Source organism: Passer montanus, unplaced genomic scaffold (genome assembly GCF_014805655.1).
Source record: "Passer montanus isolate IOZ18808 unplaced genomic scaffold, ASM1480565v1 scaffold77, whole genome shotgun sequence".
Lineage (NCBI taxonomy): Eukaryota > Metazoa > Chordata > Aves > Passeriformes > Passeridae > Passer > Passer montanus.
In genome coordinates, this window is record NW_024372923.1 from 678,463 (window position 1) to 693,728 (window position 15,266).

Genomic DNA, 15,266 nt, shown 5'->3' on the forward strand with positions numbered 1-15,266 from the left:
GCTCAATCTCCCAGAGAAGCTTTGGTGAAAGGTTTGGTCCAAAGCCTCTCTGAACCCCTCACAGGCTGCAGTGACAGCCCTGTCCCTTTCCATCCACTTGTTGAGCCCTTCAGAGCACTGTGATGGATTTGTAAGACAAGATTTTGTAAGACAAGATTTTGTAAGACAAGAGTTCCTGGCACAAAAGCCGTGCTGACTCGTCCCTGGCATGTCACAGCTGTTTGGGCACTCTCTCCTAATTGCATTTGGAAGTAATTTGTCTGACTTCTGAGTGAGCAATTTGTAGTTTTCTGTTCTTGCTTACAGCTGGTTATAAAAGACACATTTTCATCTTTCAAGGACCAAGGATTTTTACTTCTCTTCATTCTTTTATCTTTCTATCAATAATTTACATTAACCCTCCTTTTGCAGACACTGCAGCACGTCAGGCATTTTTGGTACATAGACTAAAATTGTTAGGATCATAAAATCATAGAATGGTTTGGGTTTGAAGAGACCAAAAATCATCCAGTTCCACCCCTGCCATGGGCAGGGACACCTTCCACTGTCCCAGGCTGCTCCCAGGCTGCTCCCAGCCCCAATGTCCAACCTGGCCTTGGGCACTGCCAGGGATCCAGGGGCAGCCACAGCTGCTCTGGGCACCCTGTGCCACTCCCCACCCTCACAGAAGAATTGAATCCTAATATCACTCATTCTTGGGATACTGCAACACCGTGGACAGAATTCAGCTGGTACAGATGACTGGGCAGTGAATCAATAACTGATCACACAGGTTTTCTGGAACCACTCAGGTTAGAGCAGTAAATCCCAAATAAATTTAATTGCACCCAAGCTGCATTTTTTCCATTCTAACTAAAAAGGCAAAAAGACAGAGAGAAGAGGCAAATCAAGGCAGTGCTTGCTGACATTAAGTGGCTTTGACTTGAAAAGGTATCACTAACGTTCAGAAATGAAAACAAGGAAGATAACAGGGTTAGCAAGACATTTGCAAGCTGCTTGCACTCTATTGACTTTAAACAAGGAGATAAGGCTGCTTCCTCCAACCCTGTTACCCTCAAGAGTGAGTGAACTGTCAGGAAATCCTCAAGGCTTGGACAAGCCCAAATCACTCCACAGGCAGGATGCAGCAATATCTCACTGCTTTAACTGCCCCCATCTCCTTTGTCTGTAGGTCCCTATCTATCACAGGAAACAAATCCCTGATCTGCTGCTGCCTTTAATTCAGATAATCAGAGAGAAGTTCAATAAAGCCAATGAGGACGGGATGTAAAAGGGATAAGGATGCCAGCTCGGATATTATTTGACCCCCAGGTTTTGCCTATCTCCTGCTGATGTGAGGAGTCCTCTGACACATTCACTAAACTAAATGGAACAATCTTTGCAGCAGCAGCAATCTGTCTGGGAGGCAGTGAAGGCTCTTTCTGTTGGGAAGTAATTGGCTAGAGGGAAAGAAAAATCCTACAGTGAAGGAGGGAAAGGTCTCATACCTCAAAACTGAAGCTGCAATGAAAAATACCTGGCCAATATTAATATTTCTATTTATACAGTGTGATATATATGGGTAGTGAGGCCCTGGCACAGGGTGCCCAGAGAAGCTGTGGCTGCCCCTGGATCCCTGAAGTGTCCAAGGCCAAGCTGGACAGGGTTTGGAGCAACCTGGGATAGAGAATAAGTGAAATGGCAGGGGGAAAATGAGATTATCTTTATGGTCCTCAACCCAAAGCATTCTATGATTGAACAGTTTCTATGGTTATACTGATATAAATAATATAAATATAAATATAAATATAAATATAAATATAAATATAAATAGTGGCTTCTCACTGACAGAAACAAACTTTCAACTAATGCACATTTGCTTGAGAAATTCGAGCCAAGTTCTCCAACTTCTTTTGAGTTGAGCTGATTAGCTAATGCTGAAAGGAACTTCTAGGAACACGAGGTCATGGCCAGTCTGCTGGACAAGCCAGAGTTTGCTCTCTAAGGATGATCTGAGCACATTCTTCACCCAAGCCCTGCTTAAACATCACCATCTCGAACACACTCGAGACTCCCTGCCCCTCTGAGACTCTGACAGGACAGAAGCAGAGAAGGCAGAGCTCTGTTTTACACCAAGCCAATCTCCACTGCCAAAACCCTGCAGGCAGCAGTGAGCAGTAACTCCCAGCTGGTGCCTTACCTCAGGCTCCCCGCAGTCACACTCCTCTCCATCCTCCACGTAGCCATTCCCACACTTCTGGCCTCCAAAGGACTCCTTGACCTCAGGCAGGTTAAAGAGACACATTCCCACTCCCTTCTCCAGGCTGTTTTCCAGGTCCTTCCTACTGCAGCTACTGAAGACCATGGGGAATGGGTAGCTGGAGAAAACCCACAGGGAGACAAAAGGAAGGTTGTTAAACAAGATGAAAACCTCTCTCCCCCATCACACCAGTGACATTTTAGCACATCTGTGCCTTGACCAGAAGATTGTGCTCACTTCTTATCACACAGAATTGAGATACAGCAATTCACTGTGAAATTGAGCTCAACCCATTAATAATAATAATTTCTGACTATGAATAAGAGAATTTTCACTTTTTCACTTCAATTCGTAGCTGCTGTTAATAAGGATTGGAATTGTCCACATTTGAAATTCCTTCTCCCTCTTTTGCTTATGGAGTTATAATGCAAATGATGATTATGAGCCTAAAGAAATGCTGGGTTTGCAAGTAGTATCCTGCATTTGCAGGACTGCAAAAGATACTAATCCTTCTTGGAAAATTCAGCCTGAAATGGCAAATTCATTCATCTTGCTCTGCAGAATGGCAAACTTCCTGCTCTTTTCAGGAAAAAAAAAAGAATAAAAGAAAAAACCCACTGTTACTTGATAAGAGCCTGCTTCTGCAATTCATCAAAGATGAGCTTGGGAACTGCATGATTAAAGCAAAGACAGTTCTTATTTTAAATCAGCAGGACTGTAAGGACACGGTGCTGAAAATATTCCTGTTTGGAATTCCCAGTGCTGAGTGCAGGTTGGGCCCTGCTGTGCAGACACGTAGCAGCTCCCACTCCCTTTACACAACACCCAACAGTGAGAACACAGCACTCCTGTGCAGTACAAACACCAGCAGGTAATTGGTGTTTTCCTCTGGCAGAACTCAATTCCATTTCTGCTGATGAGTGTTTGCAGTTTGCCTCACGGATGAGGGACCAAGTGACACCAGGGCCTGGCTGATGGCACGGTGTCCTTGATGCCTTAAGGAGCTGCAGCAGAGGCTAGAGGGAGTTCAGAGGAATAGAGTGGAGATTTATTGAAGTGCCTTCAAAGGCCACACCCTGGCAGTGCCCAGCTGGCTCCAAGTGGAAAGGAAAAGAGCTTGGGTACGAGATCTCACATTTTTGTAAATTTTAATCCATTTGCGTATAGGAGTTAACTGTCCAATTAACAGCTTCAAATGATGAAGTTTCATCCTCCTTGTTTGCTTGCCCACCCCTCCTCTTTTCATGTTGTTCATCCTTTGGGCCTGAAATTTGAAAAGATTGTCCTTGAGTCTCGAGCTGGAACAGGATTGTTTTGCCTCCATCATCATGTGAAAAGATCCCAGTAACACTTCATATAAAGCTAAAGCTGCACACCAAAACAGAACAGAAACACTCAAAACCCAAGGTATCATCCTAATGACTGCTGTCACTGCTCTGTGCTGAGATGTCATGGAACCAGTCATGGAACAGCTTGGGCTGGAAAAGGACTTGGAGTCCATTTCATCCCACCTCCAGCAGCACCTTCCACTACCCCAGGGAGCTCCAAGCCCTGTCAGCCTGGCCTTGGACACTTCCTGTGGCTGCTCCATCCCCAGCTTCTCTGGGAAACCTGTGCCAGGGCCTCCCCACCTTGACAAGGAACAATTTCCCCAAATATATCACGTCCACATTCAGTTATATTGAACCTGTGTCACAAACACTTCTCCCCTCAGACTGATACAGAAACTCAACATTTCAGCAGCTCAGGAGCCAACCTGGCAATTCCACTTTACTCACTGAGTGCTTTGTGTCACCCACGTGTTATTAGGATTGTTATATGTGTTATTAGGATTGTTATCTTTGCAGACAAGCAAGATAACAGATAGAAATTCTGCACTGCTGAACTTCAGACTCCCATTAATCTCCTGGTGTTTCTGATATCCTCAGATGAAAAGCTTGTTTTGGGAATGATGATGCCCGTAGGCCTTAGACAGGGATAATTTCTATTAAAAAGAAAGAAATGTTTGGCAACTACAAATGCAATAGAGCTTCTTATGCTGACACAAGGAAGTTAATTAGGATCTTCTAGAAGGTTATGGATACATTACAGAACAGAATATATTTTGTGCCTAGTTAAAATTACCTCTTTTACAGTTTCTTTTGCAATAAAACAGCCAGCTCATTGGAAAAGAACATAAACATGAGTATGAAGAAGAAAATAATTTTCCAATATCACTATAGGGCTTGTCAAGTTAAACTAAACAGTTTTGAGTTTCACTGACATATGACTTCAGAAAGCTAATAGGCATCTCCATGTAATAAGCTGATTGCTGGAAAATATCAATGTTTCAGCAAAATGACAGAGTCTAAGATAAATAAAGAAATTTCAGAATAGCAGGAGGTAGGAGCCAGGCTGTTAGCTGGACCCCAAGGGAGGGCAGGGAAGGTACTTGGAGTAATGGAACAGAAAATAAAGCCTCTTGGAAAACTACTGACCATTTTATATTGAGCAGTTGGAGATGTTCTTAACAGGACACCACAAACTTCTGTCCTACCCTCAGTGTGACTGGGAAGAAACCTCACAAAATTCTGTGTACGTGACTGTGAACAAGTAGATGGGTGCACATTCCTGCCAAACAGCAGGGAAAACCAAAGAAATCCAGATATATCTGACTGAGAAATCCTGATAAAGGCTTGATCAGACAGGGCCTTCACATCAAAGTGTGAATAAAGGAACACTGCATCACCCAGGCACGATCCTGCTCTTCAGTGGCACAGGTTGGCTTTGATATCCACTGGGGTGAGACAAGGAGACACACACCTCTCAGGGAATGAATCCATTCAGGAGCACAATTAATGCAGATTTCCTTGTGATGCCTCTCAGCCACACACAGAGCACGAGGACAGCTCACCAGTCAAAACTGTCACTGTTTTAGGGCTGTTCCTTGGCGTGCTGGATTCCCAGGATCACTGGCATGGATGTGAGGTGTGTGTCCATCAGCAGGAGGGCAGGCTCCTCTCTCTGTGCCAGAGCTGAAATTGTGCCATTGCTGATGAAGGAGCTTTATGTTTCCCCCCCAAAGGAACTTCAAGCTGTTTCCTATTTTGAACCCAGAGATCCATTCATCTTCTGGCTTTTCCTGCTCCTGACACTGGTTTCCTCAGCTGACATCAGTGCAGCACATGGCACATGAGGACATTTCCTGAAACGCTTCTTCTTTACCAAGTAATCCCCAAATAGAGCAATAAAAACCCAGAAATAAACCCAGCTGCTGGAAACAGAGAAACTTCAGGGTAACCACACCATGCAAGAGAAGATCCCACATCAATTGGTGACAATTGGAAACCTGATTGATCCTTAATGTGATATTCTGATACACAACCAGTCTTCATTTCTTGACCAATAAAGTTCCATGTAACAGCCACAGCACTTGATTGTTGCGATTTCAGGCTGTATTTTGTCTGTCTCTGCAATTTTAAAGCTGTTTCATCAGAAGAATGAAATGCCTGGCAGATGGGATGGGAAGGGAAGTCACAGATATCAGATGTCAGCGGTGCTCAAACCAATGTTTGAGTGGATCTGGAGCTTGTGAAAAATGCTAAAGGAATGGGGATGTGAAAGGAATTAATCCTCTGAACAAATGCAGGAGCTTCCTCCCACTACCCTGTAAAGATCTCCCCTGGAAGGAGCTGCCTCAGGGTGGGAGAAGGAGGTGGGGTCTCCACAGTGGAGTCAGCCCTTGACCTGTCTCAAGATTTCAGGGATTCCTAAACAGGGACATTTGTGCTCAGACACTTCCTCTGTTGGAAAACCAGCTCATGAATGCCATGAGAGAACATTCCAGAGGTGAAAAATTCATCAGCAGTCTTTATACTCCATTCATCTCCACTCGAGACATTTTCTGTTACAGATCCTTATTTCTTTTTACACTTGGAAAGAGAAAGGACGCTTCAGTCCAGCCTCACTCTTATGCCAAAATGCTGTGTCCCATGCATTTTTTACACTGTCTGAATCTGTAGATTTAATACACAATGGATCATTTTGTCAAGCTGTTCTGGCTGTGGGTACAACTCTACAGAACTCAAATTGTTCCCAGCACTACCATCAGTCTCCTCGGTGGCTTTACAGCAAGGAAAACCACTTCATTCTTTCTGCCCCTCTCGAATCCACAGCATTCCTTGGTGACTCCTTGGTGCTCAAAAGATGTGTTTAAACCCCAGCAACAAATATCCCAGTTTCCAACAAAAATAGCTCTGCCTGCTCCTGCAAGTAAGACCTTCACTGCTGTCAGAGGATCCCTGGTAATCAATTCCTTGGGAAACAGAGCCTGGGCTTGTCCCATTCATTTATATTTCAAGCAGTCCAGCCCTCCAAATGCCAGGTTCCTTTAGGCAGCTCTGCATTTAGCCTGTATTAGATGGCTCCTTCCATTAACTAAGTGAAGTGGCATCAGCACTCTGTCAAGTCCCATTTAAGAAGAGAGGATTCTTTGTACCAGCACCTCGCTGCCCAGCACAGGCTTCTTTTCTTTTCTTTTTTTTCCCCCCCACAAAATATAAAAGCTCATCTCCGTCATCTCCATTCCAGAGGAATTCCCTTTCCTCAGGGGCTGAATGACAGGAGAGTTCAAGCACAGGAACTGAGCCACTGCCCCAGAAAATTACAGGCTGAGGAGATGAGACAGGCAGAGCACTGAGGAGAGGCAGTGGCTGCTGATCCGTGCAGGTCACAGCAGATCTGTGATCACTGCTCAGGCTGCTGGGATGTTCCCATTCCTGTCCTCACTGCTCAGGCTGCTGGGATGTTCCCATTCCTGCCCTCCCCACTGCTCCATCTGGAATGTGCCTGGAGGGGCAGTGCCCTGAGCTGCAGGAGACCCAAACCCCTCCAGCTGCATTGCAGCAGCACCTCAGGAAAGGTGGAACTCCTTTGGATCCTCCAAATCCTGTCTGTCCACACCTCAGAACCTCGGGTCCAGCCCCCCTGAGCTCCTCCACCATCAAACACCACAGATTTGTGTTTCCCAGCCACTCAAGGGGTAACACTGTGAATTCTCTGTCCATTGCACAGCAGGATAAACTACAGGCTCAGCATATCTTGAAATAATTTTGATTATTATGATTATCACTATCCAATCTCATTTTTTATTTTGTATTCAAGAGCTGCAGGATTTTTCTAAAGGAACTGCATTGTTCTGTCCCAAATGTTGGTGCACACACACAGACAGGCACTATATGTATATACACATCTATTTATAGGGTTCATTTCTTCCAGTTCACATCACAACCTGATTATTCAGCATTATGGCAATGTTTATACAGAGCCTTTTACCAAAAGACCCTGAAGTGTTTTACAATTATTCACTCAATTAAAATGCACTAGAGCCCCAAAGAGCTCTGTTAAGTACCACCAGACCTCCCTCCCTGAGGTAATATGATAATTGGAGATTATATTAATTTTAAAAAGGACATTTTTTTTCTTTGAGTTTGCTTATGGAAACAACTGTTGGCTAGCTAATTTCCAAAGGTGCAGAAAACTGGGACTGAACTTTGCCCAGAATTCCTGAGAACCCAAACCTGAGAGGCCATATCTGGCACCAGCTGTGCTTTTTAGGAGCATGAAGGTGCTTGAAGGCAAGAGGGGTGTTGAGTCAGAAGTTTCCCTGGTCCAACACCTGAATTTCCAACATCTGAATCTCCAACATTTCCCATGACAACACCTTGTCTGAACTGACCACCACTGTGACTTTGTGTCTGTCTCGACCCAAGGGCCCTCTAAGATTCAAAAATATGAATATTTACTCTCCTTAACCTCTGAAATTCCTGATTTTTGGCTCAGAATTGGAGGGGATGAGCAATGCAGACCCTTTAACTGGAGTATGGAGATGGGAATTTGAGTTTCCCCTTGTTCAGACTCTAGAGAATGCCTGACACAGAAATATGTGAATTTTCTGTTGCATATCCCAGTTTTACATAAGAACATAAAAAGTAGGGCGGGGGGGGGGATTAAATTAAAGAATAAGAATGTGGTGGGTTTTGGTAATACAGGTGTAACTGATTTTTCTATGGAAAAATGGCAGCACTAGAGGGAGAAACCCAAGAATAAACCTCTAGAAGGCAGAAACTCAAGCAGCATGAATGTTTCTAGACCCAAGGAGGAGTTGATTTCAAGGAACTGTTGATTTCAAGCCTCCTCTAACTCCTGATCTAATTGATATAATTATTTTGCACTCAAAAGCATCTCCCTTGGCTTTAACCTTCTAGACATTATTACTGCTCTCCAGCTTTTGAAAACAACTTTTTATGGGTTCCTAAGAGAGATGAGCCTACCAGAATAAAAGTGAATTTGCTATGAGATGACATTTTTTGACACTCTGGCTCTTCTGTACAGCAAGTATGTTAATGAATTAGTAAGCATAAAGAACTTCACAGAATTAGGTGTCAAGCAGGAGATAAAATCCAGTTTTCTTTGATATTGAAATAGGTGTTCAAATACTACAGATCCCTTCATGTATCAAGTTCTGTCACTACACGTTATTTCCTACACCTCACATTTTAGTAGCAATTGTTTCAAATTAGACAAGTGCCATAATGTGGAAGGACTTTTTAATCTATTAATTAGACAACTGCCATAATATGGGAGGGCTTTTTAATCCATTATTTAAACAATGTCTTAATTTCTAAGTACTTTTGAGGGAGAAAGGCACAAATGCAGTTTTTTACCCCACCAGCACAATAAAGGGGGAGTTAAAGGTATCTGCAGATTGTTTCACACATAAAGCTTTTGCAAACAGCAAATTGGGAAGATTAGGAGGAGGGGAGAAGCTGGAGGAGCCTTTGGGCTCTTGGAAGCAGCACATGGCAGAGCTTTGCCCAAGACATCAGTCCCAGAGCTGATGGGGCACATCTTTTTCAGGTGATTTGGAAGGATGTAGCTAAAAATGTAGAGTGGTTTTATCTACAGATGAAGTATTTAAAGGGGAAGTTTGCTTCAAAAGGTAGAGGATGTCTGACAAGCCACACTTATTTTTCTAGCCTATTTTTCACTCCCTTGCTTCTCTTTTAGAGTTTTAATCCCTAGAGCATCGATAAAGTAGAGCACAGAACTGGGCCATGCAGTCAGAGATGCCATCAAAGCTCTTCTGCCTGAGTTCATGGTCAGTGACTTCAAAACAAGCCCAGGTTTCTCCTGCAGCTTTTGTCACGTTCACTACGTGGTGGCTGCTAAGCCTCCCAATAAATAACTGGGAATATATCACACTGGTGGTTCATTTAATTGCTGTCTGCTTGCACGCCTTGTTGTGCTACACTGGAATTTCCAGGCTTATTGGAAGGAAAGCCTTTCCAAGGAAATGTTTAAACTTTTCACACAAATGCCTTAAGTTTGTTTTAATTTTCCCCTGGGGATAGTGCAGATTCCCAGAATGAATTCCAGCCATCTCCTCTCAGGTGCCCAGATTGGATTGACACAGCCCCAGCTGAGGCTTGACCTCTCCCATTACACGGAAGGTGAAATTTTAACTACCTGGAATATTCAAAAAGGCAGATTTACAGAGCTGAATGTGGGACTTCAGGGCAGAAAGCAACGACAGAACAAATGCCTGGATGGTTCCCAAAAATCCATCCTGCAAGGGAGCAACACTTAATGGCTTTATACAGTATAGACTGTTGTGGCAGTCACAAAACTGCCAAATAAAACATTATTAGCAGTTACTTTCCCTTTGACAAATAGATGGTCAGAGAAGTTTTTTCTTGGAGGAGAGGCCTGTTGTGACTTTCCTTTGTGTTCTGGGGGTGAAGCAATACTAAACCAATTTATCACCCCTGACAGGATCCTGACTCTGTGCTGGAGTTATCTGCATTGCAAAAGCTCCATGGGAATTGAACTCAGACAACTGTTCTTCCTGTTGGAAACCAGACAGCCAAGGCAAGGAGCTGTAATCAGTTTGAATTTGCCTCTGGCTCATCTTTTGCTCTGTTTCCTTTTAGACCACTACCTCATTAATAAAAATTTGCTGGATTGCTGAGAGTTCAGGTTTCACAATCTGCTGCTTAGAATTTGAGGCTAATCCAGTGCTGACTACAGGAAAAGTCAAAAAGCAAGGCAGAGCAGAGGGAGGGATGAAAAGGCCAGGTCAGGTCTGGTCCCAGGCTAAGGAAAAGCAGGATGCAGACACCCTGGGCCTGCCAGCAGCTCCCAGCAGTGAAGGAAAATCTGGATAAGGAGCACAAGCAGAGTGCCCCGAGTTTAAATTTTGTCACACAAAACACAACGTCCTCAGCATGTGACGAGCAAATAAAGACAAATGGTCCAAACCAGAGCTGAAGATCAGCTTCCTGCTGATTTCTGATTAGGGAAAAGGTGCTTTGGTTAGTTCCCAACATGATTTTACAATCTGCTTTTGTTCCAGGCAGTTACATTCTAATTTTCTCCCTTGAAAAACCTTGGAATTGATTTTTTTCAATGGGCCAGGAGCAGACAGGGATGAAAAAAAATAAATCTGACTTTGGGAATCAGATTGATGGAAAGATCAGTCATAAAGAGGGTGCTCAGGATCAGGAGATGGATTTGGGTGAGGATGAGCCTGGACATCAGGTGGGCAGATCAAATGACAACAAGTTAAGGGAAATGGACCCCAAAGAGGGCTAAACCCAACCAGGGCTAAATCCAGGCCAGGGAGAAGGGATTTAACAGAAAATCCTGACACAAACAAACCCCAAGGATCAGCCCTCTGGATGGAGCACATGGAGAAGCTGCTCCCTGGGAAGAGCAGGAGCAGAGAGTGAAGTGCATGGAAACATCACTTGGTGAGATGGGGGTGCTGGGGAAAAGAATCTGAGCCTGCAAAAAGCTGGGAATAATAAATACCTGGGGGACAGGCTGATATTGATTTCACTTAGCATCTGTACTACCCGGGCTCTTAATAAATCAGGGCTCCAAGACAGGAGGATCATGGCTCAATTTCTTGTTCTTTGGGAAGATCCAAAGGAAAGACAAGTGAGGAAAAACAGTGCCAGAAATTAGTCTGAATTTCCCCAGCACTCTCACTGTTATGAGAAAAAAGCTCTTTATCCCATATCACTTAAACAGCTCAGATGAGTGGAAATGGAATTCTTTTTTAAAAATCCTAAATATATAATAACAAGGAATAATTTTTTCTACCTTCCCTATTCTTTTTCACAGAGCTGGAACAAAGAAAAAATTGCATCCACATTGTACTTATTTCATTATTTCAAGCCATGAGGACAGGATGGATTCAGCCATGATCTAAGACTTAGGGATCCTTAATGAGCACAATAAAGTTTCACTCACAGGAATGAAAGGCTTTTGCTAAATCTAAAAAAAACCCCATATGAATCCTGATGAAATCCTGGCCTTATTGAAGCCCATGGGAGTTTTCCCCCCAACTCTAGATTTCTCACCTGGTGGTGGCTGGCTGCACATGATGATGAACACAATTCCCATGCTGAAAGAGACAGAGAGAAAGGCTCTCCAGGACAGCAAAGTTATTTCACCTCTTCATTTTCAGCCTTTACTCTAAAATAGGTGGTTCCTTATTTTAGAGTAATAAGAATTTAAACAATGTCTTAATTTCTAAGGCATTGAAATTGTCTTAGAAATTAAGACATTTATTTCTTAAATTTCTGGGGCTGCAGCATCCCTTTGCAAAGGCTGAAAGGGACCCTCCCTGCATTGCTGCCACCAGAACCCCCCAGTAAAACGTGCCCAGCACTCTGTGACAGGCTTTGACATTAGAGAAGATCAAGAATGGCTTTTTGGGAAGGAATTGTCGGGGTAAAATTTTCAACATTTTGCACACCTATGGCAGGCACAAAGGGCTCTGTGATCCCCATGACAACTGTGGCAAATGCAGCTGTGGGCACCAATTAATTGCAGGGATTCAGCCTTCCAAGTCCACCTCAGTTCCTTCAAGTGCTCCTGGGCACACAACACATGTTCAAAAAGGAGCTTTCATCTGCCCTTTAAGGTATGTTTCCATTTTTAAGCCAGGAGTTTGGAATTCATTAACACCAATTAAAACTGGACACTGGGTGTTTAATTCTCCGCGCACTGCTCTGCAGATTTATCCCTGCAGGTTGAAAAGTTTGGGGTTTGTTTATCTTCTTTTTTTTTTTTTTTTTTTTTGATGAAACAGAAAGCCAAGATAAAGGGAAATGTCCTGTTAGGATTTGTTCTCGTGGGTCATGGCAATAGCAGGAGAAAAATGTCCCTCTCAGAGCTATATTTCCTATGGATATTACAGCAACAAAACAAAAGGCAGCTGAGCTCTCTCATCCCAGCATCCAGGCCAGGAAAAGTGGATACATCTCGTGGCAGAAACCCCTGCTTGTCCTTAAGTATCTGCTATAAATAATCACACCAGGAGTAAAATGTGTTTTCATTTGAGAAGTCACCTCTCTCCTTGTCAGCTTCACTTACAGCAAAGTCACGCTGTCAATCTGGGAGCTCTCCTTGAGAGTACACCAGCAAAGCCAATTATTTTCCCTTCTAACAGCACATCTACAGAAATGGGAAAGACTAAACTAAATAAAAAGCAATTATCCTTTTTCTTTTTCTTGCCCCATGGTTCTTTGTGCTAATTGTTAACAGTGACCCACTCCTGCAAAGGACTGGGAAAAATTAAATGGATTTCAACCAACACTACTAATTCTTCAACGCAGATCTTATTTATCACAAAAATTAAATATATCTGCCAGGCATGGAAATTATTAACAAAAAAAGAAGGCCAAATGCACTGCAGACGTGGGGCTATTTGGAGTGAAGGGAAAGACTGACATAAATCTATTCTGTAATCTTGTGGCTGTTTCCTACTAAAGGAAGGACCAGAATGCAATGTGCTAAATTACTGGGGCAGAGGGATATGTTGCTTAAGGTTTTTTTCCAAAAAAAAAAAGCAGTTGCACTGCTGGCACAACAGACCTAGCTCTGTCACAAGTAATTTATTACATCAGTATATCAACTTTATTAAAAAAAGACAACAAAGAAGTCTGTCTTTGTGCCGAGCTCAGCTCAGACTGGTTTGGGAACATAAACAGCTTCAGAGTTTAATTAGAAACTGTTTACATCTGAAAGATAATTTCATTTTCCTCAAATTGTAACAGAGGTAATTCCAGATAGTTCTGCTGACTCTAGAGTTTAATGGCTGTAAGGTGCCAGACAGAAAAATGCAAAGTGAGGTCTGAACAGCTGAAAACCGACTGAGAGGGGTCAGGGAATTCTGTGCTAACTACTAATGGTTTGATTATCTAACATTTAACAGCTCTGCAGCTACAAGATGCTGCAAGACGTCTCCAAGAAAAAAAAAAAATAGAACCACTCAGTAGACTGAAGTGTTCTTTCCCACACTCTATTTCTGATTTCTTTCCCATTTCACCCTGACCTTTTGTCTTGTTTCAAGCTTTATTTATTTATTTGGGATTTTTTTAAATCTGTAGAAGTGCTGGAAAAAATGTTTTCCCCTTCAAGTTGATGCTGTTTTCATGGCATACCTGGCTGTGTGCTGGAAATCTCTGGAGGGTGTCTGTTTTCACATCTGCAGACTCATGTTCAGCCTTTGCATGACCAAAATGAGGGCGACCTTATGTTCTGCTTCCTCGAGATCATTTTTCAAAAAGGAGAAAAGCGATTGAAACTAATACTCAATACAACAAATGGCACGAGTGATTAGTGCTTTCCCAACTTGTCCTTAAGAGATTTTCACTGTGTTTTATTTATTTAACTACATGTTTATGAAGTAGTTAAATAAATATTTTTTTTTTCCCGCGGCAGTTCAAAAATCGAACAAAAGCAGATGACAAAATAAGAAGGCTCCTCTTTAAGAAAACCCTTGAAGACCCAAACCCACGGGTTCTCCAGGAGCCCTCTAAGATGCAAATATTCACTTGTGCAGTGTAAAACCAGCATTGCTGCCACTGGCCTGCTTTTGATGTGCAGCCCTAAACCTCATTAATGGTAATGAGGGATCCACAGGGACGCACAGACCTCCAGCACCATCAAAGGACAGCAGCTGTGAGCACTTTAATTCCGGGGTGCTGCTCCCCCAGGGGAGGAGTGGAGGAGCTGCTGCATCCCCTCAGCCTGAGCCAGCCCTGCTGCTCCTCCAGCCCAGCTCCAGCAGCAGAGCTGCACCCCTGGGCAGATCCCTGAGGAACCCTCACTCACGTACATGCTCCTGCCTCCACAAACCTTGCTGTTCATTTGGGTGGCTCCCATCTCCTGGATTTTCACATCTCTCCCAGAAATGCTGCTCCAGTTAACCAAGGTGGAAGCAAACTGCAGCACAGGAGCAAACCAGGTTGGGGGTTGGATGCAGAGGCCAGTTTCTCTTCCCAAACCCACAAGTCCACCAGAAATATGAGATGGTTTTGGACAAAGACCCTGGACACAGATACAGTTCACACACCCGTGACCTAACACTTAATTAAGGAATAGTCACTAATCCAGGTTGTGACACCTCAGTGGCTCTGGGTGATGCCTCAGGTTTAGCTTTTCTATTCCAGATGCATCCTTGGCACCCAGGAGTCTGGGGAAGAGGGAGTTCTGCTGCTGGACTCCTGCAATTCAGCTGCACCTGAATGCCAAAGCTTCTGCCAGCCCTGCCCTCCCACTGAGCACAAACTCCAGAGGAATCTTCAAAGTCTGAGCCCTTACACCAGGAAAATCAGCAAGACCTTCCAGAGTATGGAACAAGCAGGAAGAAAAAACAAATAAAAGCTATTTTAGATGTCCCTGATAATATATTTGCTACCACAGAGCCTGTCAATAAAGGGGAGCCAATAAAACCAGCTTTTCCTTGCCATCAGAAATGTGTGTTTACTTATAAAAAAAGCACAAATTAAAGTGTGATACACCCCTCCACTGAAGCTAACACATGAAAGCAAAGCATCAAATGAACCCCTCCTCACCTGCAGCAGAGCTGCCTTTCAAGGCTAACTTCTCCCAGATCCCACAGCACAAGAATTGACCTCTGAATAGCAAATGTTTCCTAAACTCATCCAGGGATACCTGGACCACTTCTACAGCA

The 15,266-nt window shown here is 43.5% G+C and overlaps 1 protein-coding gene across 3 annotated transcripts in view; it reads right to left on the reverse strand.

The window, feature by feature from the left end:
* ADAM12 (ADAM metallopeptidase domain 12) overlaps positions 1 to 15,266 on the reverse strand; it is a 177,152-nt gene that overhangs the window by 28,491 nt on the left and 133,395 nt on the right. For all 3 annotated transcript variants that reach the window (XM_039731460.1, XM_039731459.1, XM_039731461.1), the window contains one exon: positions 2,180 to 2,357. In XM_039731460.1, the coding sequence (XP_039587394.1) occupies positions 2,180 to 2,357 (178 nt within the window). The remainder of the gene's footprint in view (positions 1 to 2,179; positions 2,358 to 15,266) is intronic.